The sequence below is a fragment of the Carex rostrata genome, chromosome 26 (assembly GCF_964058835.1).
Source record: "Carex rostrata chromosome 26, lpCarRost1.2, whole genome shotgun sequence".
NCBI lineage: Eukaryota > Viridiplantae > Streptophyta > Magnoliopsida > Poales > Cyperaceae > Carex > Carex rostrata.
Genome location: NC_135943.1, coordinates 2319689 through 2347495, shown reverse-complemented (window position 1 = coordinate 2347495; position 27807 = coordinate 2319689). Strand labels below are relative to the sequence as shown.

The window sequence follows — 27807 nt, the reverse complement described above, 5'->3', positions numbered from 1 at the left end:
CCTAGCTTAACCTGATATCCTGTACCACTACTTTTGCAAAAGAGAACTACCAAAATTATAAGAAAAACTTCTCCAGCCTCCTTCTAATTTACTTCCCACAAAGTCGCATCATTAATAATCCATTGCATGACCACATCTGACAGTGCTTGTCTCTGCTCAAAAATTCTGCTATTTCGCTGCTTCCAGATTTGCCAGCAACCAGCTGAGAAGATGGCCTCCCATTTTTTGCGCGCTACTGGATTATGTTTGAATTTATTAAATGACCTCCTCCATACCTCTTGTACAGTGCTACCCTGTACCAGTATTGCATCTCCCATTAAGTTATTTAGGCTACTCCAAATCTCCAATGAGTGGGGGCATTTGAATATGGGGTCCTAATTTTACTGCTGCCTAAAAATGAGTAGCATTTAAATATGGGGGCAATTTCATAGATACTCCTTAAAAATCTTAAAATTAAGTGTTTTTCTCTCTAAAATTCATAATATCATATTTATTTTTCTAAATTAAAGAACTCACAAATTTACCCAATAATTGCCTATTTCTATTATTACTCATTCTAAATTTATAATATACCCATTTTATCTTTTATTAAAAATGAATATTAGCATGTACAAGAGACGTTTATGTACACACAAGTGTATGCCTAAATGCCACTTTGTGCGTGTCACAAGTAGAGAAATGACTAATTTGTCCTCAGAAATCGATTAATTAGAAGACCGGATATTTCTCTTGCACTGACTACATATTTTATTATTATTAAAAGGTAAGATGTGGATTTTATACATTTTGAATGAGTTTAAAAAAATACAATAAATTAGATAAATTTGTGGGGTTTCGAAATTTAGAAGGGTAAATAACTAAATATAATTTAACAGACTTTAGAGAAAAAAAATATGTTATTTCAAGGTTTTTGAGAGTATACATGAAATTCCCCCTTAACCTAGATGTAGAAAGTTTTATCTAATCAAATTAAAACCAAAAATAAAATTGACGAAACTTTAGGAACATCAACACAATAAATTTTGTGGGAGATCACTAGTTTTTTTCTTACGATTAATCACTTAAATTTAATTTATCTAGTAGTCACAGAATCTTTATTTATTCCAATTAAATTATTATTTAATAGTTACTGAGGAATAAATTAATTTGAACGATGAATTCGCCATAAAGCAAAGTTTAGTGAACCGGATAAATATTATCTTTTGATTATTTAATTATTGGTGAGTTGTTACCTAAACCAGGTGGACACGAATCCGTATCACCCCAGGTACCTGAGGTGCAAGAGAAAGAACTGGACCATTATTTTAGATTGGCACAAATCTCAAAGCAGATCCCTACAGTCAAACTAGGGACCGGGTTGAGTTGGTTCTGTATGGAATTAATCTGGGCCGTTCGTTTCTTTAAATTGTACCTCAGGTACCTGGGGGGACACGGACTCGGTGGACACTGGACACAGTATCGAGTACTCTCTCTAACGACTGAGAGCGACGCTTAGCGAGCTTTGTTCTTTCTCTAGGAGTAGGTCGAATCGAAAGGAAGCAGAGGGAGAAAGAGAAAGAGGGAACAACTATGGATTTATTGAGAAAAAACATGGCGGGTTTGGCGCTGTTACTTTTCGTGTTTTGCAGCTCGGCTCAGGCGTGGACCGGCGAGATCCGCGGCCGCGTGGTCTGCGACGTGTGCGCTGATTCCTCCGTCGGTCCAGAGGACCATGTCCTTGAAGGTACCCCCTCCTCTCTTCTTGACCTAACCCTAACCCTTGTTTCGTATTTTGTTTGCTATATCGTAATTTATCTTAAGAGTTCTTTACGAGTAGAAACAAACCCCCAATTCAATTTCAGCTGTATTTACCTACAATTCTTAAATGCGGATGGGGCTTTAAGCTAATCCTATCCCAAATTACCTGTTTGTGAAGTTCTTATTTGATGAAGTTTGGTTTAATGTTAGATGTGCTTACGGAATTTTGTTACTGAGGCTTCCCTCACAGGGAAAGATGATGAAATTTGCATTTCTTATCGGTATAACACTAATTTACCAGCATGCAAAAGGGAAATTTCAATTCCAAGTCCAAAGATTTGTATTGCACACTAGAGTTTAACTGGTGAAATATATTTCTGGATCATTCAAAATGAAGTAAAATGATGAAAAAGCATAAAAGAGAAAGGAAGAGAGAATATTAGATCAGAAGAAACAAGAGAATTCAGGAGACACTTTCCAGTTATAATTTCCAGAGGCCAACAAATGTGTTGTTCGTCTGTTCCTTCTATTGACACCTTGAACGAAAGAAATGTAAACAATTGCCTTTCTACTTTTACAGGTGCAGAGGTGGCTGTGCTGTGCATCACCAAATCAGGTGAGGTGATTAATTACCAGGCATTCACAAACTCAAGAGGCTTCTACTCCGTGGCCGAGACAATGCCAGAGAGCGACAGGTGGGAATCGTGCTTGGCACGACCAATCAGTAGCTTTAGCGAGCACTGTGCCATCCGAGGCGACAAGCACTCAGGTGTCAAGTTCTCTTACAAGCTTCCCTCAGGACAGACCCACAATGTCAGGTCGTTCCTCTATAAACCCACATCAGCCCCGGTCTACTGTAGCTAAATTTGGAGCTGTCCGGATAGGATTTGGTTCAGTTGGTGAGATTGGTAAATCAAAGATCTGTATCTGGTTTGGTGGAAGTTACTGTGTCATTTTTCTTTTCTTTTTATAAATTTACACTTGAGTTAAATCAATGAGATAACATATATGCTGATTGGATACCGTTGTTATCTGGTGGTGTTTGAAGAATATAGTGTAATTAGTGAATTATTAGTTTATTATATTGTTTGTATAAATGTAACTAAATCAGGTGTCATCAGGCTTGATATTTGCGCCATTTACAGCGATTGCCAATCTGCCACTTGATTCTATGAATTTCCTAAACTAATTCTATTGCATTTGGATCATCTTAGATCATCCAGCAAACTTTATTATCCTTGCAATCATAGATGAACAGTGTAAGATCTTTTTTCCATGGCGGCCTGGTTGTTATCCGAGCTATTTTCCTTTGGTTTAACACTCCTAGGGATGCATGAAGAACCACAATATTGATTTGGAGCACTTAAATCTTGACTACATTTTATCCGAATTTCATGCCTGGATTTTCTGTGGCATTGAATGAGAAGAATAGGTTCAAACTCAATACCGAGCATGAAGTTCGGTTTTCAAAATTCAATATCGAATATCGAGTCCTGTGGTAATGGTTTTTTTAAAAGAAAATTGTAATCAAGTAGGTTTCAGAAACATTTTATGATTTGGTGATGGTTTAAAAAAAAAAAACGTAGTTTTGTGGTCCATCGTCCATCTAGTTGGAACGTAATAGACTAACTTTTCAGGAAAACAGTGCTAAGAATATACAAACTTTGGGGACTCAAATTATTATTATGGCTACTTTCTGATCTAAAAATAAGAGGGATTACACATATTTTAAACTTTTTTTTGAAGGTTGCACATATTTTAAACTTACTCCAGTGTGAGATGTTATACAAAGAATTAAATAGGTAGTGGCAATGCCAGAGTATTTGAACAGGCTTCCTATGCTTAGAGTATAGATCAGAAATTCAGAATCTGAAGAGTTTAGGTGAAGACCCTGGTGCAATTGAAGCATTGTCTTGCTTAATTAGGTCTTTTGTTAAAAGCTGGACTAATGTAATAATTAGGTGATACTTTACTTGCTTTAGTTTGTTTGTGTATGATTTTTTTAATCATAGAAATCGGTGGATTTGATTCTACTTGTCTTAAAAAAAAAATATGACCTTGGCATCAATGAAGCATGCGGGGTCAATCTGATTATTTTACAAAAGTCCAGGACCAAACCAAAATTTAAGCGATTACGGGGCCCAGAAAGACCCGCTCCAATCAAACGAATTCGTATCCTCTGAGATATCTCATATTTTGCGTGACTTTTTGGAAAATCTCAACCGTTCAAGATGTTCTGCGCAAATCTCAAAGCTCAAATAATACTGCCCCCCTACGTCACCCCCGAATAGGCACTGGAGACGTCGGTCACGCAAAATATGAGATATCTCAGAGGATACGAACTCCAATCAAACTAGGAGCTGGATCGATCTAAAATATCCAAACTGTTTTACAACTCTATCAGCTCCGCACAACGTTGTCGTTCGACGAGAAGCAGAGAAGCCATGAATGTAGAGGAGGAAGTCGGACGGCTCAGGGAAGAGATTCTCCGTCTTGGCCAGGCTCAATCCGATGGCTCTTACAAGGTTTGTCGATTTAATCTAACACACCTCTTGAAAAAAAATGTTGCTTTCGGGGTAATTTTGTATAGTGATAATAAGAGGAAATTAGATTAGTTAGAGAGAAAACGAAGAGAGACGAGAGAGAAGGATTGTTTTATGATTTTGATTCGGCCACTTATGCATTGTAAATGCCTTCTATTTTTATTTCACGGATCCATCTTTTTTATGGTTATCCGCCTTGATCCATTTCATTTAGCGAAGAAATGAAATCCTCAGAATGCATTACATTGATTATAAAAGGTTATCATTTTTTATAATCAGATGATTCGAATATTGGGGGCATGTCAAAAGTAATTAAAAATGGTTCAGCTTCTCTTCAGTACAAAATTCATTCGATGGTTGCCGGTAGATCCGGGTCTTCTATTTCAGATAGGTGATTTATACCACTCTTCAGTCTTCACCGAGCCCTGAACCATTTGATTTTAAAATGTAATGTGCACCGGTGATCTGGACTGTCAATGCTGAAAATTAAAGTTATGATGTGCTTGGGATCTTCCAATGAAATCATATGTTTGCAGAAGTAAAATGCTCTCTTGACTTGAATGAATACCTCTTGTTTTGGAAAAAAAAGAAAAATGGGTACCTTAAATTGATTTGATTTTAGAACAATAATATAATTTTCATCTGTAAATATGTTGTCGGTACACATTAATACTGAACATAAGTTAATCCTGCTCTATTTACTGCTTTAACATTTATTTGTTGTACTGTAAAATTACCAGACTTAAAAGTACCTAACTGTAGGTATTAGTGTCAGCAGAAATAATACCTTAATCTTAGAACAAAAACTAGATTTGACTTATTCCAGAATCTGTATGACATAATTAGTTGTAAATTGAACTTTTTTAGGTGACATTTGGAGTCCTGTTTAATGACGACAGATGCGCTAACATATTTGAGGCATTGGTTGGAACCTTGAGAGCGGCAAAAAAAAGAAAGATTGTTTCTTATGATGGTGAATTGTTGCTTCAGGGTGTACACGACAATGTAGAAATTATCCTTTTACCCTCTGCCACTACCACTGCCGCTGCGTGATTCCGGTACCTTTTGAATATTTTTCTTGTTTTATTTGTTGGCTCTTGTTCTGTTTTTTATTTTTTAATCTTGTACTTTGAGTTGCTTTTGTATTTTATGTATCTTTATATATACCATTGGCGCAGATGTCTAACTTCAATGTGAGTAAGTTTCATATCTGTCCCAATTTTGATTGTGCTGAATAACTGATTAATGGATTTTGTAAGACAATGTCACCATTTTGCATTATTTGCCATGCAATCCCTGATAGATGTTTTAAACATAAACTTGAGTCTATTGGATCCACTCATTTTAAAGGCAAATGCAGTTCATCTTCTTATTTGTCTCAATTTTGATGAGTCCGTGTCCCCCCAGGTACCTGAGGTAAAATTTTAAACAATGAACGGTCTAGATTAATTCCATCTGGATCAAATTCAATCCAGTGTCATTGAGACTGTAGGGGGGCTGTTTTGAGATTCGTGCCAAGCTAAAAGAACGGTTATGATTTCTCACTTGCACCCCAGGTACCTAGGGTGATACGGATTCAATTTTGATGTCATCCATGTAGTTGTTCTAATATCAGTTTAATGCATATTTACTAAAAAAAAAGTATCAGTTTAATGCATAACAAAACATTCTTAATTAAGTTTTTGTAGAACTTGAATTTCGAGCAGGCTCGAGTACAAGGCTATGTTTTATTTTGTACCAAACAATTTAGATATGTAAAATTGCATATTTTGATCAACTAAAGCACTCACAAGTATTGCTCAACGGAATGTAACATTTCATATTTTATTACAATATTTTGATCTGATAAATTAAACTTGTTAATAATTAATATTTCTTTGGACGTTTTAAATGGAGAAAATAAATTCTATATATAGGATGATATATGACATCGACAACAAAACTGTTTAACAAACAGGAGCGGAATTAGAATTCGAATAAAGAGGAAGAATAAATGTAGCCGTCCGAGGGTGACTTCTATTCTGAATTGATTTTTGCCTCCCCGGTCGCAGTTATTCACTGTGATCAATTTCAACTGCAAATTCTTAAGGATTAAGTTTCAAATCTTTTTTACTCATTCCATATTAGTAAAATAGTCATTCATCTGATTTTATTATTTTTTTGTAATTTTATCTTATTAAGAAAATATATATGTTGACTTGCAGAGAGAAGATTTATGTTTGTATTTTCTTATATGAATTTTCACACGATTTTATTATGTTTGTATTTTCTTATATAAATTGTAGAGTTTAAATTTATTTTATTAACGTTTAATGGAAGATTTGATATTATAAAAATTATCATAGTAAAAATTCTATTTATTCGAAAAGAAATAATAATTTTTAGGTCCAGTTGTGGCCCGGTTCCAATTTTTCAGGCCCATTTATATTTGTACAATGATATCATAATAATTTCATCTAGTGGTTGAATTCTAAGTAACATTGTTAAAAAGTGAAAATAAAAATCCTCTAATAAGTCATAGGCTTGGTTGTAAGTAATATATCAAATAGATTATTTGCTTTGTTTTCGTTAAATAGTAAGCAGTGCTAAATATAAAATCATACATAAGAAAGAAACTGAGTAAACCTTCAAAAAGCAAACAAAGAAACTGAGTAAAATTGTGAAACCTCCAAATCTGCCTAAGGTACGAGTATAGGTGCAAGATTGTGAATGAATTCTTATTGGATTTGAAACTGGTATTTGGTAACTTTTTAACTTCTGGATGAATCTTTACAGCACTTGATAATTACTGTTATAAAAATGTGGTATTCAAAAGAACTAGTCTTTGATCTAGTGCCAAAAGCACATGATCTCCATGTAGGAGATCATGGATTCAAAATCCGAATGGGAGAAATTCTTTGTTGTAATAACAAAGGTATAAAATTTGAAGATTTGACGTTCATCTTTCTTTTAAAAAAAAATGTGGTATTCAACAAATATGCGATCTAATGCAAAAAAAAAAAAAAAAACTACCTTCTAATTATTATTATTAATAATTTTATATTTTTTGAATGATTCTTTATTTTCGGTTCCGCTGAACTACAATTTTTTTTTTCCAAAAGTAACGCAAACTTAACAAATGATGAAAACGCATTAAAGTAACAACTGATTAATTGATTAATTAAATCATATATAGTTGCCTATTTTAGAACACTACAATCATTCATCCAGAAAAAAAAAGGAATAATTGAAAAAAGATAAAATTTAAGACCATACAATCTCTAACATCTTACTATATGATGATTAGCTGACATTAAAATTTCATACTACAAGTTTACAACACTTAAAATATATTGATTGCTCTCATGTTTTCAAAGTTTCACAAAATCTCAAATTTTTGCCAAGTTCTTAAGCTCAACCAGAAGAGGGATAATTTTGTATCAGTTTAATATACTCTTCAGTTAGCAATAATGGAACCAAATTATCTTTATCAGCAATGAACTGAAAACAGTGTTTCTTGAGCTCACTACAGTTGTGTTTTTCAGCCACTTGTAGAGTAGAAAGAACCGTATCCAAAGAGATTTTCTCAAATAATTCATACTCGCATGTAGCTTTTAGCTTCTCCACTGCGTAACGGTCAGCTGCCGCTAGTAAATTTTGAAGGAAGGTAGTAGACGGTATAATCCCTTCACAATCAACAAATTCCCGACAATGAACCACTGTACATAAAATCAAGCATTTCCTTGAAAACTGAAGGCACCATTTCACATATCGTTATGCAATCCATATTAGATTCTGCCATCGAGCCGAAAAGTTCTGCTTCAAATACCGGTGAATGAGCTGCTAGGATTAATCTATGCGCAACAAAAATTTTACCATTGACATCAAAAGAGACATCGGTACGTTTACTCTCCTCTCTGAACTTTTGAAAGCGTTCATGCTCATTCAAAATGCCAATGGAACTACTATTCCAACGTCCTCCGGTACATGATTCATCTTTAATAGAAATTTTAACAAAGAGTAAAAAATAACCATCTTTGACGTATGTTTCCTCCAATTTTTCCCTTCGAAAAAAATCTGAAAAACCCAAGTTGGGTTCATGCGATGTAAATGTGTGGTTTTGTGACTCGCGCAAAGTTGTTGGTGAAATATTTCCATCCTTGTGTAGCATAACAAATTCAAATGATGCTCTAACATGGATAGATTCTCTTTGAAGCGATAGAAAGACAGAAACATATTTGCCATTGTAATCTTCCTCATCGCCTTGGGGGTAGTACTCAACAACCCAATCATGTTGACCAACTCGAAATTTTGGCGAGGTGATGCACTCACCAATATCCATGTCTTTAGTTCTTGAGTGATTGATTTTGAACTGGTAACCTCCTGTAGCTGTCACCATACTGAAAGAATCCATGACTCAAAACAAAAGGAATTAGTGAAATATGAGGAGCATAAAAGATGACATGATGTTAGATACGTATCACAAATATTTTATAGTGCTTATATAAGCAAACTGTAACTTTTAGTCTTCCGATCAATTAACTCTTGAGTAAATTGAAGTAATATAATCTCCTCAGATTCATTGTGTGAATTTAATAAAGACAGAGAGGAGTGGGGACTGTAACATTTAATCTTCCCAGATCCGGTTGACAATTTGAGATGACATGCATGAATCGATTAAGGTTCTTTGCCATTCAGATTCCAAGATACAATGAACCTAATTAATATTTAATATTTATCTGGGATTTATGGGAAATTATAAAGTGCATCCGGATAAGATTTAATTCAACAAGGAAATTACACAAATAAAATTTGAAAAATATTGGAGTTCATCACTATGTAAATCATCAAGACAAAACAAGAGCATTAAGTTCCATTCCAAGGCTTAATGCATTCCCTGGCAAAAACTTGACTGTCAACCTGGAAAGTGTGCATCTGCAATTAGGTGTGTGATCCTTTGCTGGATTGTATCAGCAAACTGGATATCATTTCTACCAGTTCAATAACAAGATTTTCTAGGCAATGTGGCCTTCGTTTGTATTGTGCAAGACCATAGTAATACCAAGAAAATTCTGTTGTTAGTAGGTCAGAAATGTCACTTGGGAAACAAAAGAAACAGTAGCAGCAGCAAATTAATTAACCTTAAAAGAATGCATTAAGGAAATAGAAATCCAGCAATCCGAAGAGGCATTCAACACCAGTACGCACACAAGTACAATGCCATAATTTACATCAGGAATTATCAGCAAGTCTCATTCTCAATAAAATAGAATAAAATAAAAAATGACACCATATTTGAGCTAAGACCAGACACAATCAGAGAAAAAAAAATTGGACAAATTATAACATAATTCCATCAGTAGCATTTAAATTGGAAAAAGATACATTTAACGAAATATTTCATCAAACTGTCATAGAAAAACAGAGGCAAAGAACCGCTGAAGAAAAATAGATACTCCAAAGCAGCATAAAAAAGACTTGATGCAATTCAGTTGACCATCTCCAAATCGAAATATGTGTTTAAAAGATGCAAGGATAATAAATATATTCACCTATTGACCAAACTGGTAAAAAAAAACTAGAACATTAAATTCTTTAATTGATAAATCAAACAAATTAATTGCCAAACCTCAATCTTGGCCCAATATTATTTCACATCTACAAAAATCACCCTTTCTTTTTGATACACTGCAAACCACACCTCTACAAAACCCCCCCCCCTTTCTTCAATAATTGCCATGGCCCCACCATGCCTAGTCTCCTTATTGATAAAATTATCAATCTGTATTACTGCTTCTAGAATCATTTTGAAGAGCCGGCTAACCTTTAGTTCCTTGCAAGGTAACCTGTACCACACATCAAGAGATATGGTTATTAGTACTCTTATCTCAAAATTGAAAGAGGCCTCGTTTGGCAAATATAAAATATATATTGCAAATAGCGATTAAAAAATAAAAAATAAATAAACATTTTGTACAAATCAGTTGCTTCAGTACACAAATAAATCGGTGCAAAAAAAACGGTAGGCACCTATGAAGTAGAGAAAGCTCCTATGCATGTGGTTTACTCTTGCAAGGAAGATATGAAATACAAGCTATCAATGTAAACATGATCTACCTTTACCAACTCAATTAAAAGCTGTTCGGCAGGATACACGAGAGCAAGGTCCACACCGTAAACATCTTTTTTTTTTTTTGAGTTGAAGGCCGTTAGGCTTTGATTGAATTGAAAAATTGTCTCTAGTACAGTGGTAAAAATAATAATAACTGAGAAATTAAAGTCTATCTACATTACCTACTGCTATCTCTAGACCTTATAAAAAGTAAAAAAAAACTTTCTTTCTCCTAACTCAATTATAGCATTAGTTGTTGCCCAGAGCTAATTTACAGGTAAACTGCTGTAAAATTCCTTTGCTGGGCCCGAAAGAATCAGTATTGTACTTGGAAATCTTCCTGGTTGAGTGTTGCTTGAATGGTGAAATTCAACTCTGAAACTTCTCCCATTGTACCCCGGAAACTTGTTCCTGTTCTTCGAGCCCAGTTCGCCAAATTGTGCAGTTCCTGTATCGCCTTTCTTGTACCTTTCTCAACTGTGACATAAGCAGAATGTTGCAAGAACAATCTGCCACATTCTTGAGCAATACCGTAGAGGATACTCACTCAATAAGGTAGGAGAGGTACAAATTCCCAGTTGTTTCATGCCAGACAACTAGTCTACTAAAGCTATGGTACAATTCCGGTGCTGAAGAGGTACGGAGACCGTTACGGTGCCGAAGATCTGTTACTGTGACAATTACACTGGAATTTGGATACTGAGGAGCTCAAAATCATGCTATATTACTTTCTTATTTTTTATGGTTTCTTAAGTTAAAAAAAATAACACTGGACCACAATTATATTGATTTATATCTCCATTCTATTATTAAGCACGTTGGGTGTCCGATCCGCCAACGGCTACGATTAAAAGATGAAATTTCAAATTTGATCTTAGTCCTCCAATTACATAATTTGTCTTCTTTTGATTAAATGTATCTATTTTATGTATAGAAGTCTAAATTTAGTTAAAAACATACTCACCACATGTGCTGCCACACGATACGTTACAATTAAAATTGAACAGACTCTGAAATTTAGTGATATATTTCTATGTTTATTTATTTCTTTGTTTCCATATTTATCATCTTCAATTGAGAAGACTCCATCTTCCATTTTCTTATTTCTTTGTTTCTATACAGATCACAATGGAAATCAATTTTTATTTTCTTTTTTTTTCTTTCTTTGGGCAATTTAGAATATATTTCCAATATATAATATATCAATGTGTGTGTGTATATATTTATATATATTCTAAATTAGAAACAAATAAGAAGAATATAAATTGGAACGTGTGCGTAAATAAATATTTCTCTTATAATATGTGTGTGTGTATCTTATACATACACACGATAACAGTTTTTATTTATGTTTTTTGATATCATATTATATGTCGATATTGAATTGTTGTACGATATTTGATATTAGATTCGAATCAAGCTATTATTTGATATCATTGGTACTTAAAAATAAAGAATCATCACATCATCAAATTGTTATAAGAGATCACGATTAAAGTTAATTAAAAATATAGAATCATATAAATTTTCTATTAACATGTGTCTTAATTTTTGGATAATTATTATTTTCATTGATTTTTTTTCTTATAATATGTCCCCGTTGCAAAGCACGAGCATGATACTAATATATATATATATATTATGCATGATGAAATAGAATTAGATAATACATGCTAAAAAAATGGTCAATTAAACTTAAATACGTATGATTAAGATCTCAAAAATTATGGAGGCGACTTGCCCAATATTGAATATGTCCCTGTTAACAAATTGTAGCACAGCAAAAATATAATAATAAATGCATTATTTATCATTTTTAATATTCAATAAGCTAAGTGGCCAACTGTCCGATATGTCAGATGGGAATGTTGTTGCCATAGAACCATATACGCTACAGCATGTTGGATTTAGTACCTATATATAATAAGTTATGGTACTTTATTCATAGGACATCTCCTTGAATTATGAATTATGATACATAATTTGTGATATAAGTGGATTGTGATGTGTGAAATTTAAATATATACGATGTTATCTTGTGAATTAGATCGATCATTAGATGAAATTTCGATACATATTATATTTTCCAATCAAGTATCTAGAAATGCATACCAAAATCTGAATTTTCATCAAGTCAGCTACATGATTAATTATCAAATAGAATTAGATGTCTATATTTAAAATCAAAAGCAAGTCCTTTGCATGACTATCGAGCATAGTCACAAGATTCGTAAATTAAATCTGAATAATTTGTTTTTTTTTTTGTGATGCCGAATTATTTAGTTTATCGAACTTTGACTAAAATAAAACCGAATAATTTGCGACTTTTACGAATTTTTCCCAAGAACATTTTTGTTTTGTTTATTTAGTTTGTTTTTTTTTGCTTTTTTATAGGACTGATATTTATGATTTGAATCATTCCCGAATTATATCCGAATTATTTTCGAATCAGAAATTTTTTACTTCACCGAACCAAATTCAAATAATTTATTTTATATCACATGCTCGCTGAACGAGTAGTCTCAAGCAACAGCTCGCTACACAAAGGGATGCAAAAGAATAGGTCTTATATTTTATATCACATGCTTGAAAGACAAGGCAGAATCTCGCCATATTCTGTTTGTGGATTCGCAACACGCCTCGTCGGCGCCTACGCAAGTTGGTCCCCTCTTCAAGTTTCATTTAATCTTGGTCAACACTCCATTTAAATATAACACCAATAATTAAGAAAATTATTTTTAATTTTACTAAATAGTCTAACAAGAAATTAATAAATATTACTGAGTTTAATTGATCTTTTCTTTGACATGGACTGGCTCTTTTATATTATTTCATCGTAGGCAGTCTATAAAAAGGAAAAAAAGAAAATCTCTAGTATATATTACTTTTTAAATTTATTTGCAAAATTTGCAGTAAAAAAGAATGAGAAAAAAATTCAGGGGCGAAAATTTTATATTTTACGTTGAAATATGAAATCTAACGAAAAAAATATGATGAAATAGAAAAAAAAAGAAGTAATTACAAGGAAATTCGTAAAAGACGAAGAAAAAAAGGCAAAGGCGAGAAAATAAATTAAATTTTTTGTTAGGTTTTTGATATAATAAGTTGGCCTTTTAACATCAGTGTAAACTTTTTACGAACCAAAAATTACTTATAAAAGAAGGCTCTGGAGACACAGACGCCACGAGACCGCTACCGTTCAAGTGATCACTGGAGATCCCACGTCAAGTTTCTGAAATAATAAACCTCAGAATTCTCAGTTATAGGTTACTTGTAGCATGACTCGTTACAATTACTGACCCGTAGGTCCTACCAGCACCATAAAGCTTCGCCATGAAAAGAAAGATCCCATGGGACCCATCAGTAGGTGATCTGTCACAGCCTCAATTTCAGAGTTTTGTAACAGAGAACTTTGCCGCACCGCTACAAAGAGAAACATCAAACTTCCTCTGAAATAACTCAAACTTTGCGTGACTTTATGGAAATCCTAACCGTTTAAATACTCTCTGCACGAATCTCAATGCACACATAATGCTGACCCCCTACATCACCCTCGAATAGGCACCGGACACGTCGGTCATGCAAAAGTTGAGATATTCCAGAGGATACGCACTCAAACTTCCTGGGGGCGTAGTGTGGCATAGAAAGTTAGAAACACTCGTTCAATGTTTTGTTTATTTTAAAACACGAACGCGTAGTTTTCAAACCCCTCACCTCTTCCACCTTACTGCTGCCTCCTTTTTTCTCTCGATCGGCGGCGGCAGCAGCGGGAGTGCGACTGGTGACCTCACCGCTACCTCTTCTCCACTCCGGCGGTACTCTCTCTTTCTCTCTCTCTGGAACCACGATTTAGGGTTTTTTTTCTTTTTAGGTTGAAATTAGAACAGATATGTATCGTTTTAGTTTATTTTTGGAAGTAAAAGGAAAGGCCTAATATTTGAATTCGTTTTTGAATTGGATCGAGTGGTGGTTCAATTTGAGTTCCTTCCTATGTCCTTCTGTATAAACTTGTAACCTGATTTTTTTTTCTTCCTACGAATTAATTTGGATTGGGGCTTAAATTTCTGAAAGCCTTAAACTTTAAGCAAGGCAGCAAGCTTACATTGTATTTTGTGTAGGAATTTTGTATATTTAATATCATATCTCCCTCACTGAAGACCCAGCAACTGATCAGGCTACTATGGCAAATACATGACCAATTGTTTGCTATTTTAATTGTAGAAAATGCTTCGTGCAAAGCAACTTGGAACTCTCACACAGTGTGCCAGGTCGTTCTACCTGAGTGGGTCCCCGTGCGGCAGTGCAGATGTTCCCTCGTGCACCGCCTGCTCTGAAGATGATTCTTCTATTTCAAAGAGACAAATTACCCCTGCCACTGCCACTTCCTCTAAGCCTATCAATCATACAAAACCAAGACATACTTCTACAGCACCATCAAAAAATTATACATCTGCTCCTTCCCAGCATGCTGCCGGTCCCTCTGACACCTTAAATAGCAAAATCAACTCTACCAATTACTCAAACCCTCCTAAGCATACTGCTAATTACTATGTAAGGTCGTCTGTCACAAGTTCAGGTGGCTCCTCTGAGCTAATTGGTTCTAGAAAAATTGAAAATGTGCCAGAACAAAGTAGCTCAGTCTCTTCTTCTCAGAGTTTCTCTGATAGTAATAAGTTGTCTTCTGGTGGTGGGACCTCAAGAAATAAGACAACTGCTTCAAAAGGCCTTTCAAAGACCCGTCAGAGTGTGGTCGAATCTCCGGCTATTCGGCCTCTGAAACCACATGTAGAAGCTAGAAATGAAGTGCGTGATCATCAACCCAGAGAGAATTTGCCCTCTGGTACCTTTAGTTCAGGTAAAACTCCAGTTGAGTTGACATCCAAAAAAGTGGCTTCCCAGGGCGCTTTTGGTGCTGGCTCGTTTAACAAATCTCGGCAATATGGAACAATGAAACCCCATGCTGGAGGCACAGTACGGAACAACAATGTTCGGTCCATGAACTCGGTGCGAGTAGTTGAGCAGTACTACCACACACTACAGCAACTTAAGTGGGGCCCAGTGGCAGAGCGGGCCCTGGATTCTATCCAGTGTAAGCTCGATGCGTATCAAGGTAACCAAGTTTTGAAGCTAATCCGTGATCCCTCTGTTGCACTTGGTTTCTTCCAATGGTTAAAATGCCAGCCCGGATTCAAACACGACTGCTATACCTACACAACAATGATCGGCATTCTTGGTCAGGCAAAACAGTTGGGTGGAATGAGAAATCTTCTAGAAGAAATGGTTCGAGATGGATGTCAACCATCAGTTGTTACCTACAACAGGTTGATACATGCCTATGGTCGAGCCAATTACATGGGCGAGGCTGTTAGAGTTTTTCAAGAGATGCAAGAAGCGGGCCATGAGCCCGACCGAGTAACATATTGCACACTTATAGACATACATGCCAAAGCCGGGTATTTAGAAGCAGCAATGGATTTGTATCGCAGAATGCAACAGTCGGGTCTCTCCCTAGACACCTTCACTTATAGTGTTATGGTGAATTGCCTCGGCAAAGGTGGCCGCCTAGCAGCAGCCTACAAGCTCTTTAATGAGATGGTTGAAAAGGGTTGTGTGCCAAACATAGTGACATACAACACCATGATTGCACTACAAGCAAAAGCAAGAAACTACACTACCGTAGTTAAGCTGTACAGAGATATGCAATCTGCGGGAATACGGCCTGATAAGATAACTTACAGTATAGTAATAGAGGTTCTAGCACAATGCGGTCACCTTGAGGAGACGGAGATGGTTTTCACTGAGATGCAACAGGATTGGGTCCCTGATGAGCCTGTGTATGGTCTCTTGGTGGATTTATGGGGCAAAGCGGGTAATGTAGACAAGGCCATGTTTTGGTACCAATCAATGCTCAGTGCGGGATTGAGGCCCAATGTGCCTACATGCAACTCTCTCCTGAGTGCCTTTTTAAGGACCAAGCGGTATGGTGACGCCTACAGTGTGTTACAAAATATGCAAAACTTAGATTTGGTTCCCTCTCTACAAACCTACACGCTACTGCTCAGCTGTTGTACTGAGACCCATTATCCTCAGAAAGGTGTTTGTTGCGAGTTGATGGCTGTTACGGGCCACCCAGCACACATGTTTTTAGTCTACTTGCCTGATGCAGAGCCCGGTGGTCAAAATATTCGGGACCACGCAGGTCGTTTTTTGGACCTGATGCATAGTGAGGATAGAGAAAGCAAGAGGGGTTTAGTGGATGCAGTTATAGATTTCCTTCACCGCTCTGGTCTGAAGGAGGAGGCCGGATTTGTTTGGGAGGTGGTGGCTCAGAGAAATGTTTACCCTGATTCAGTCAAGGAGAAGAATTCATCCTATTGGTTAATCAACCTACATTTGATGTCAGAAGGGACAGCTGTGACCGCCATGTCAAGAACTCTGGCATGGTTTCGGAGGCAATTGTTGGTCTCTGGCACTGGACCCCAGAGAATTGATATTGTCACGGGGTGGGGCAGGAGGAGCCGCATCACTGGGGCATCATTGGTTAGGCAATCTATTGAGAATTTATTGAATCTCTTTGCATTCCCGTTGCTTCCTGCTAATAGTAATTCGGGTTGTTTTGTGGGATGTGGGGAGCCACTTAATAGGTGGCTGCAGAATGCATTTGTTGACCGGATGCATTTGTTGTAGTAGGTCAATGATTTAATTAGGAGATTTATAACCTGCGCAGATGCAATTTTGGTGACTATGCAACTGGCGTGCATCTGCAATATTATGCATTTTCTAGAACATTTTTTGTGATAATAGCATATTCCTCCTTATTTATTTATATCTCTTTTGGATTTAGACAGAGGTTAAGTGTAGATCCATTTGTTGTAATCATTTGCCTTCCTAATTGTTCTGATCGGCTTAAATTTGCCTTGTGGCTCTGGGTCTTTTGAGAGTTAATCAGTCACAGATGTAGACAGTTATTGAATGTATATTTATAATGAGGGTTCTAATATCTTTATTTTTCATGTCCATCATGCCTTTCCGTTCTAAATTATTAGTAACAGAAGTTTTTTAAAACTCAAATAACAAAATTAACTCTAATGTATATGTGCTTAAAATTAACTCTTATTTGGATCGGTATCAAGGAATTCGTAAATGCCAACGGACATGGAATAGTTTTTATTTTGTTTTTCAACATGTAAAAAACAAAGGTGTGATCGAGGCATGAAACACGACAGGCACTTGAATTTTCAGAATTTACTTTTTCAGAATTTTGCAGATAGAGACGGATTTTAAGTGTATTTGATCTTATAATTTGAATTTTCTAGGACTACAATAAATTTTTTATTTATCAAGAAGTGATTTTTGAATCAGAATTAATAATTCATATTCAAATAATTATTATTTTTTCTAGTAACATACAAAGAAATGTTTTAATTTTTTTACAGTTGCAAAAAATTTTGTCTGAATAATATTTCGTAGTACTTCTAATATATCTAAATTATAAGATATTTCATCTATTTTGTTTAATGTTTCTTCTAATATATTCAAATTGTAAGTTGTCTTATTTATTTTCAAAAATTAATAAAAGGGAATCATAGTTTCGGCTCTGTCACGTGGTGTCAAATCAAAAAAATGTATATAGGAAATCCTGGGCCACCCAAACTTCTAGCGGTTCAGTTCCCTTTCTGACCAGCCGAAGTTCAGATGGTCAGAAATAGAATTGAGCCGCCATGAAGTTATGGAGTTTTAAAAATACTAAAAAATACTGGATACTTTTGTAATTTGTTATTTTTCTGGTGGATATTAATTAATAATACGGCTCTTCAGGCATACCGTTACGATTAGATATTAGCACTCAGTAGTAGGTCTTTTCTGTTGAATGTTTCCAGTAAGACATGAGCAGTTTCGTAGCATTATTCGCTTCTCTGTTTTTTTTTTTCCAATGGCTACTGTCCGTGACAACCAATGCCTTTGAATAAAAACCTCAATTATTATCCTTATCCATGAATTTGATTCTCAGATGCGTAACTGCCAGTAAATTTCACTCACCATCACCTCTGACAGATGCCCTTAAGAATTGATAGGAGTCGAGAGAGAAAGGAATATGTTTTTTCTTTTCTTTTGATTAATTATCTATTAAAATAATATGTCCAGTTCAACCCAACTTAATATCGCAGTATTAACTTCAAAATAATAGTCGAAGAAACAATTCATAATTCGCGCACCATTTGCCCCTTGGTCCTTAATTTTATAATTGATTTTCGGAGTCACGTCCAGCAACTAGAAAGGACCAGAACCTACCAATTTTGTCATATCTTTGCCATGTCAGACACCAGCTACGTGCCTAGATTCAAGTTCTCTTATATAGTTTCTGTGCCCATGCGACTGCGAGACAATTTTAGGCAATCCCAAAGACTGACAAATTGCAGCTAATAGTTCAAATGTGAATTTAAGGCAAAAGAAGGAAAGCACATTACTCAAATAAAATGAAACAGTAATAGAAATAATCAAAGCGTCGTCTAAGTATCAGACACATGGAGATTTCTCAAAGTGTCCAGCAGAAACAAAACAAAGTCCACAAGCTGTCGCAACAAAATATAACAGTTTGTAACTTTCAAGACAATAGCCAAATAATGGCACCCCAGAGATTCAATTATTCAAAAATTATAAAGCTAAATTAAAGATAGAGGCATTAAATTCATGCACTCAATGTAGAACCAGACCCACGGCGGCATTCATTCAGCATGTCCAAATAGAACTGACACCTGCTGATGTCGCTCCCAAAGTTATTGACACACTGCAACAACCAAACAATTACTTTCTATTAACCATACAAGTAATAGAACAGGCTTCTTTTTCATATATTCTTTTAAGGTTATTTTCTTCTGTATTACCATACTAGACATTTGGTGTACTTGGCTGGCACAAACAGGTCAAGTTCAGTACTGGTATTTAGGAGCTCAAAAATCAATCATTATAGAACCCAAAGAAGAAGAAAAGTGCCATACATCTTGAAAGGCCTTCGAGTGGATCCCGCAAGCATCATTACCCATTGTGTTATTCATTGACGGGCTTGCAGCAGCGGGAGCCTCAGCTGACACGTGTTCATGCTGAACAGTACGTGGGCCCACGACAGCATCAACAGCCCTGTGAGCAATGGCACTACCAGTACCGAAAGCCACACCTAGAATATTATACAGTAAAGAAAAATATCTTTACAACTCAGATCTCACTGCACGGAGAATTCTTTTCTTTGCTTTTTTGTATTCTTAACAAGGGTTTTTACTCTATAATGCAAACTCTCTGCTTACCAGTAACCAACATCAAGTTAAACCATGTGCAAAGAACACTCTAGTATAGGTACAGGACCAAAGAAAAAGAACACCAGTATAGGTGTTTCAACGACATTTTAAAAAATCCATCATATGCATTTTATAGATGCAAACAGTTTCACCTAAGCACCAACAAAACATCAAAATATCATGCATGATTCAACAGAATAAGAAGATTTTTCCTCAAAAGAAATGACAAATGCTATATACAATGCCTTTACTACATTTATAAGTCCCACAGCTGCATTCTTTTCCTCTTAGATGGGGATACGAGATATTTTGATAATTCAGATGGTTATGTTTACTTCATTCAGTAGTAAACTTCTCACCTTGAGCAATAGTTGATCCAATCCCACTAAGGATTCCACCGCCTTGGCTCTGAACTGGAGCAGGGGGAGGGCTCTGACGCACTGCAATAAGGAAAAACTCAAAGATCAAACCCATGTACTACCTCTTCAAAAACAACAAAGCTACAAACAGATAATTAGTAAAGCGTACCTGACATTTGATTGAAAAGTGAGGCTATGGTATTATGCATGGTGCATATTGGCCCACACTATGAACTTATATCTTTCGTTTTGATAGTCCTAACTTTCACCATTCAACATGATCTCCAAAAGAATACGTACTTGTTGACTGAAATTTATATTTTTTATTACTATTTTTTTAGATGGGTTGAAAATCACTTGATCCAAAAACACTGATTTTCTACCTATCTAAAAAATAGTACAAAATTCTAAAAAATGTAAAATTTAGCATGCAAGTACATATTCATATGTGGATCATGTTGAACGGTCCAGAAACCGTTACGATTTTGAAAACGAAAATATCAATATGTAGTACAGACCAATCTGCACTATGCATAGTACCATAGCATCACTCTTTGATTGAATATTTAGGAATAAAAAAAAGAAATAATTACCTGGTTGAGGTGGATTTCTTGCTGGTGCAGCACGGGGAGCAGGACGGGGTGCTGACCTTCCTACAAAAGAAATTGGGAAAAAAAAAATAGAGCTCAGAAATTGTCTAAAATCTTCAAACCCTGAGTATAATAAGCTTAATACACATTTTGAGCTTCTTCCAAGAAAATCATCGCATCGGAGTTAAAACACAACTCACGAGAATGCGCACACCACACCAGGGAGGCAGGGATCGACAATGAACATAAATAACGGGGTGATTTTAGAGAGATTTTGAGATCAAGAGAGGAGAAAAGAGATAACTACCTGAGCTACGGCGAGCCATGTTGTCGGCTGAGAGAGAGAGCTGAGAAGATGAAACCCTAGACGACTAAGCAAAGATTTGCGGAAAACTGGTAGAGAAGAGTACGACGACGAGTTAAAAGCTGAATGCGAGCGCAATTTCCAGTTTTGCCCTTGTTATTCGGCGAATATTCTAGACATAGTATTTAAATATTTATCCAAAATTTCCAGTTTTCCCCTTCTCCAAGTCGGTCGGAGGTACTTGGGCCTTGGGCCGAGTTTCTGTGCTAATTAAAGGATACTGGAGAGTGGAGACCAGTATAGAAAGAGTGAAGACTGAAGATTTTTTTTTTTTTGAGAGAAAAATAGAGGTCACGCCTCCAAGTTTCATTGAAACGACACCAGCAGTGTCCATTTTACAAAAGTTTGCTAAAGCATAAAAGTAAAATTAAAACAAATTTAAAGACATTGAAATTTGAAAACAGAAATGTAAGAAATATTAGAATTCGCATGACAAATTTAAATAGAGGTCACGCCTCCAAGTTTCACTGAAGAGTGATCTCGTGTTTATGTCCTAATGAAATAACAAGTTCAAATCTAGATGGTAATGCCCTTGTTTCCAGGAGGTTGAGTATCTTTTCTATATATATTTGAAACGAGTACTATTGGGACCGGTACAAGATAGATGTGATACCCTGGTTAAATAGGAATTTGTATCACCTAAGGTAACATATTATCTTGTTTGAATCTGAACCGTCCAATCAGAATTCGCATGACTATTAAAGCGGCATCTTGAGTTCCACCTCAGACTGAATTTAACAAGTAATTATACCCCAATTATGGCAATTTGCCTTTTCTTATACATTGGGATGCAAAATTAGAAAAAATAAAGTAAACAAACGAAAAACTTTGGAAAATAAAGCTTAAAAATTGATCTATTGCTCTTCTCCATAGAATACATGGCTGTCTCAATTTCCTATGTGACCTTTGAGTGGGCAATATTAATTATTCTATAAATCAAAATCCTATATAACAAGAAAATGATTCTAATGTAGACCTCACAGAATTTTAATCTCTAATCTAATTTATATATACACTCTAAGTCTGAGTTGTAAAAAACGTCCGTTTAGGCTGATTAATTGGCAAATTAGTTGTTAGCTGTGATCAAACCATCATGAATTTTTTCTATTAATCGGCCAATTATTTCCGATTAATCGCTTGACGGTACTCTATTCGTCCGACGACTGCATACCGTTATTTACAACACTGCTCTCATATTCATAAAGCAATCAAAATCTGGAGAGAGCCTCAGCAATTCGAACAGAGACCGAAACAATATCACATCTGTTTAAGATTTACAGGTATTCCCTAACTAGAGGGATTGGCATACCATTGGCGGATATAACTGGATAATTGAATTCTATCCTAATAGATAAACCAAGGATGACAACAAATTTGTATCCATTTTTCTTTTATTTGAAGGTGACGCTACTGATCAGGTGAATGCGAAACTTACTTTCATTATACTTCAATTGGATGGTGCTCCTCTCACTTGAGCCATACATCTGAAGTTCAGACATTCAAAAGAAACAGCGATATCTTTTACGTATCTTGGGGTTTTAAGCTTTTACGCAATTTGCACTGAGAACTGCATTTATCAAGGAGAAGGGGAACTAGTTATGGTAACCTCACTATTTTAAAAGTTATCCGTTTTTATAACAATGACATAATTTAATATATTCATCAAAAGGACGCTTTCAAAATATATTGTTGGTTATATGTTTTTGTAAATAACGAAACATCAAAAGGACCATCCAAAAACGGTGATTTTGTACCTATCTAAAAAATAGTAAAAAAATTCCAAAAAATATAAAATTTGGTCTCTAAACACATTTTAATATGTAGAACAAGATGTACGGTTCGAATCGACTGTTTGAACTTTGTAAACGGAGATATAGACATGGGGTATGGTTGGGGCACAAACCAATGGTGCATTTTAACCCTCCTCGTTCTATAAAGAGAGAAATCAACATTTTTTATAAGCAAGAAACAATCTTTAATTTAGTGACAACAAAGACAATACTCTCTGTATTGGAAGTTGCAGGTTCAAAATTTGAATGAAAAATTTCTTATAAATATTAAAGCAGTTGGATAATTTAACCTCTGACTTTATAAAAAAAAAAAAAAAACATTTTTGATAAGCATTTTTGTATGTTGTAATGGGGCGTCATATTGTGTTACATTCAGAAATTTTAAAACTTGATTAAATTGATAAATCAATCTTTTGGCTTAAATAGAAAGTTAATTAACTAAAACGAAACTAAAATTTTGAAAAATAAATGAATCATAAAATTATGTACATTAAAATTTAGAGGGTTAAAACATAAAATAAATAGTTGTATTGAGTTCTAATTAGGAGAATAAATATACAAAATTATTGTACCAATAAGATTAATATAAAACTTACGAATTTCATTCAATTATGAATTTTAGGATTTGATTTGATATATATATATATATATTGTTTGATAACGAATTATTTAGATTTTAAATTGACAAATAAAGGCCCGAAATATACATACGAATTTAATCGTAAAGTTTTACGAAAATTCGATTCGAATTTATAAAAGAAACGGACCATAAATCAATTAAATGAGACTATACTTGAATTTCAGAATTTTGTGAACCCTTAGATCTATCTCAACACGGATCTTAAATGTTATAATTTAAAGTGTTGAATGATATCAACCACTCATCTGATCCAGCACGGATCTCAAAGCAGCCCATTTAATTTCCTTTCTCTCTTTCTCTCCCTCCCTCTACGTGACACAGAACAGACCCCCATTCCCCCCCCCTCTGTTTCTCTTCTACGCCAAACCAAGGGGCCCCGCCCCCTCCCTCTTCCGCCGCTGCCACGGCCAGCAGCGCCGCCGCCGCCCTACGCCCTCTTCTCGGTCCAACCCGCCAGACCAGCCCGCCCCCTCTCTCTCTCTTTTCCCGCCTCTCTTCCCCACCCGTCACAACCCTAACCCGCAAAGACCCGCTGACCCGCGGCCCCACCAGAAAATCCTTCTCTCCCCTCTCTCTCTGACCCGTGTAACAAATATTTCGGATTCTTCACAATTGCCGCTGATTTTTGCGAGCTTTCGAGAAACCCTAGAAATTAGGGTTATGGTGCTGAGCCGTGCCGGTGTTTGATTGGTGCTGCCTTGGTGCTATGGTGCTTGCTTGTGCTCGAGTGAGGTGGCCGCAAGGCGAGACGAAACCCTCGGACCCGATCAATTTCTTTCGACATTTTCTCCTTCGGTTAATTTCTAAAATTCTTGATTTGTGTTTTGATGAATTGAATAATGTCGTAGGAAGTGATTTATTAATTATCAAGTACGGGTTGTTGATTTTCCCGACTCGATCGAATTGTTAGAATAAATTAAGTATAAGGGGCTATGTTGCAAATGATTTTTATTAAGGGTCGGAAATGTAAAAGGTATAGCCATTGTGATTTGTATGAATTAAAGGAGCTAAAATGTAAGAAATTTATTTGTTGGAAATGGTGGCTGGCTATGTATATGATTTATGAATTGGACCTTGATTTGGCACTTGAAATAAGATTATGGTCAGGAAGGTATAAAGAGGAATAAAAATGGTTGAATTGCAAAGTAGACACCATTGTGTGAAACTATATTAATTGAGGACCAATATGAAAAAGATGTGAATTTATATGAATGATAGCCATGACCTTGCGGTTGGGATATACTTGAATCGAATTGAAATGAATTGTAAATTTTAAATAGGAGGCTTAAACCTTTACTAAATTATGGGTCTTTAATTAAATTGAATTGGAAATAAATAATTGATCCGTAAATGGGCCAAAGTGAAATAATTGAGTAAATTGGGCCTTCGAGTGTTTAATTGGATAAATAAGGTGAATTGGGCTTGTAATTTCATAATTCTTGAAATATTGAAATGAATATGACATGATGTGTATGTGTAAATAAAATTGGATTTCGGCTTTGAGAATTAAAATAATGGACTTGGAGTAAATTGTGAATTGTTAATTAGCGGCTTAAACCCTTGCTAAATTATGGGCTTTTAATTAAATTGAATTGAATTAAAATGATTATAAATGAGCCAAAAGGTATAAAAGAATTGACGAATTAAAATACGGCTTTCGGAATTTAAGTTTGAGAATGTAACCGAACTAAACCAAGTAATCGTATAATATAGGTGTAGGCTCAGTCGAGCCAGATATCGCGAGATAATTCGAGACGCCGATCCGTAATTAAGCTGTACGCTCGTCATACTAAGGTGCGGGATTCTTGGACTTGTCTGATACTTTATTTTCAGGAATTAAACTGTTTATTCGTTTGTCATGTTGAATGATTAATTGTTGCATATTTTGGAATTCATGCTGTAGATTGATTCTTGCATAACTGAGAATGATTTGAATTGGTTGGTTAAGATTACTGGGCATGTTGGTATGGTTATTATTTGATTAGTTCTATAAATTGTTCTTGATGTGAATGAATCTGCCAGACCGACCTGTTTAGGTGGCTGGATAAGGTAACGGTGACCTATCCGTTGACCTGTGTTTATGAATTTGCCAGGCCGACCTGTTTAGGTGGCTGGATAAGGTGACGCTGCTGACTTATGCGTTGACCTGTGAGAATTTGCCATACCGACCTGTTTAGGTGGCTGGATAAGGTGACGCTGCTGACTTATGCGTTGACCTGTTAGAATTTGCCAGACCGACCTGTTTAGGTGGCTGGATAAGGTGACGCTGCTGACTTATGCGTTGACCTGTTATGATTTTGCGAGACTGACCTATATGTGTGGCTTTGATAAATATATTTGTTGAGATTAAGCAAAGTTGACCTGTATAGGTAACTTTGATTCCGTGTGATTGCATTTGTGTCAAGTTGACCTGTATTGGTGACTTGTAACCGGACCTTAGGAAATGGTTAAGCCAAACAGCAATTGCAGATGGGTGTCTGATAAAGGGTCCAGCTTGGTTGGCCATCTGTAGGCGTCTGTAACCCTACAGATGTGGGTTTGATAACGGTTCAGCTCGAGAGAACATTTGTAATTGCTACAAGCCCAATTGAACTGAGTTAGGAATCGAGTTAAGCCAGAATATATGTTGTGTTTGAAATTCATCTTGGAAATTCCGTAAACTGTGTTGCAGGTTGATTTAACTGTTGTCGTGCATTGGCATTCTGTTATTTATGTTTACGAATATATATCTGTTTGAACTGTTATTGGTTTGGGTTTCATTTTTGAATATAGAGTTTGATTGCAAGTCCAATAATTCAAACTGTGGCAAATTTTCGCACTGAGGATTTATTCTCACCCCCCCACCCTCCCGATTATTTTCAGGTTTATTTTACGGATGCAGCGAATGAGGATATTGGTAATGCATATAAAAGATCCACTGCCTTGCGTGTATATGCGACACCTGATAGATACACGCGGCAGGCTGTCAGACCCCGGGGATTTGGGGTGTGACATATTGTATTATTCTTTTTCAAACCACAAAAGTTTTCTGAGGAAGTTACTTCGTTTGTGTGTTAAATTGAATACAATATTTGATTAAAAAAATTAAAAACAAAAACAAGTAACGATGAATAATATTTTGAACAACAATAAATAGTTGGCCGCACTAGAGAACAATTGTTGAAAATAATAAAGAATTGGAAGATTGATCTTAGTCGTTCATCATCAATCAAGCGGTCTAGGATCAATCAAGGATAAAATATTTGTTCTTTTTATTATCTTTAGAAATAGATATAAAGTAGATGAATAGTACTGTTGGTACAGTAAATAGAGATAATACCGTTGGTACAATAACGGCTAGTTGAGCCTTGTAAGCTATAAATACTACATAAATCATTGTAACAAAAAGATACGTCAATACAAAAATGCATTTTTACCATAAACCATTCTCTCTGTCTCTTTTCTATTTTTCTCTAAAATTCAACATGGTATCAGAGCGGGATATCTAATTCTGTCTCAATTCCGCAAATAACAAACTACAAGACTGCAGCTAACGAAGAACTGCAGCACCATCAAGGCTCAAAACACTGAGTCAGATCATACCAGAAAAAAAATCAGAAAATCTGATCACATACCAGAAACCCTCAAACATATCTGTTCTTATATATCAAAGTTCAGATCCATTCCGCAATCAACAAAACTGCAGTTAACAAAAACTGCAGCACCAACAAAAAACCCACAAAAGTTCAGATCTGAACAGAAAACCACAAAAGAAAAAAGGGGAAAGAGAAATGGTTTGGTGCAGCAGCCAAAATAAAACCAGCTCTAACCCGAGCTGAAGAAGGCTTTCAGCCATAAAATCAAAGAAATTAAGAAAAGAAAGAAAGGTTGATCTCAAGACTTCAAATCTTAGCCTCGCCTCTATATGGGAGAAGCCCAGTGACAGAGAGCAAGAGCCAGAGAAGAAAGGTGAAGTGCAAACGAGAGGGAGAAAATTCAAACCCGCAATACAACACCAATCTGGTACAAAAGGCAAGAAAATGGGTCTCAACCCTCAATCAAGGTAAAACGAAAAAAAAAAAAAGGAAGATAAGTAATTTTTTCCTTTTTTGTTCTAACCAACAAAATCAATGAAATACCATAAAAAAAAACAGCCAAGTACCACCCAAACTAGCGAAGCTAGTCGGTACTTGAGAAACCAGCCAAGTACCACCCAAACTAGTCAATCTAGTCGGTACTTGAGAAAAACAGCCAAGTACCACCTAAACTAGCGAAGCTAGTCGATACTTGAGAAACCAGCCAAGTACCACCCAAACTAGTCAATCTAGTCGGTACTTGAGAAAAACAGCCAAGTACCACCCAAACTAGCAAAGCTAGTCGGTGCTTGAGAAAAACAGCCAAGTACCACCCAAACTAGCAAA

The 27807-nt window shown here is 35.7% G+C and overlaps 4 protein-coding genes and 1 long non-coding RNA gene across 5 annotated transcripts; 4 read left to right on the top strand and 1 right to left on the bottom strand.

Annotated features, from left to right (window-relative positions):
• Positions 1–1451: 1451 nt before the first annotated feature.
• LOC144544421 (Pollen Ole e 1 allergen and extensin family protein) lies at positions 1452–2844 on the top strand. Its single transcript, XM_078292926.1, has 2 exons — positions 1452–1723; positions 2318–2844. Exons 1-2 carry the CDS (start codon positions 1570–1572, stop codon positions 2599–2601), a joined length of 438 nt encoding a protein of 145 aa, XP_078149052.1. The 5' UTR covers positions 1452–1569; the 3' UTR covers positions 2602–2844.
• Positions 2845–4100: 1256 nt separating this feature from the next.
• LOC144544478 (costars family protein) lies at positions 4101–5599 on the top strand. The gene is made up of 2 exons (XM_078292990.1): positions 4101–4262; positions 5148–5599. Exons 1-2 carry the CDS (start codon positions 4182–4184, stop codon positions 5331–5333), a joined length of 267 nt encoding a protein of 88 aa, XP_078149116.1. The 5' UTR covers positions 4101–4181; the 3' UTR covers positions 5334–5599.
• Positions 5600–14020: 8421 nt separating this feature from the next.
• LOC144544325 (pentatricopeptide repeat-containing protein At1g18900-like) lies at positions 14021–17159 on the top strand. The gene is made up of 2 exons (XM_078292799.1): positions 14021–14186; positions 14593–17159. The coding sequence occupies exon 2, from the start codon at positions 14596–14598 to the stop codon at positions 17056–17058; it is 2463 nt and encodes an 820-aa protein (XP_078148925.1). The 5' UTR covers positions 14021–14186; positions 14593–14595; the 3' UTR covers positions 17059–17159.
• A 1676-nt stretch (positions 17160–18835) lies between these two features.
• LOC144544306 (uncharacterized) lies at positions 18836–21150 on the bottom strand. The gene is made up of 5 exons (XM_078292767.1): positions 20921–21150; positions 20617–20676; positions 20024–20104; positions 19371–19546; positions 18836–19159 (listed from the first exon to the last, which is right to left on the bottom strand). The coding sequence occupies exons 1-5, from the start codon at positions 20937–20939 to the stop codon at positions 19061–19063; spliced, it is 435 nt and encodes a 144-aa protein (XP_078148893.1). The 5' UTR covers positions 20940–21150; the 3' UTR covers positions 18836–19060.
• A 2580-nt stretch (positions 21151–23730) lies between these two features.
• On the top strand, positions 23731–26365 carry LOC144544685 (uncharacterized). The gene is made up of 3 exons (XR_013508302.1): positions 23731–24202; positions 25121–25201; positions 26270–26365. It is a non-coding gene; the product is annotated as an uncharacterized LOC144544685 (long non-coding RNA).
• The last annotated feature ends 1442 nt before the right edge of the window (positions 26366–27807 follow it).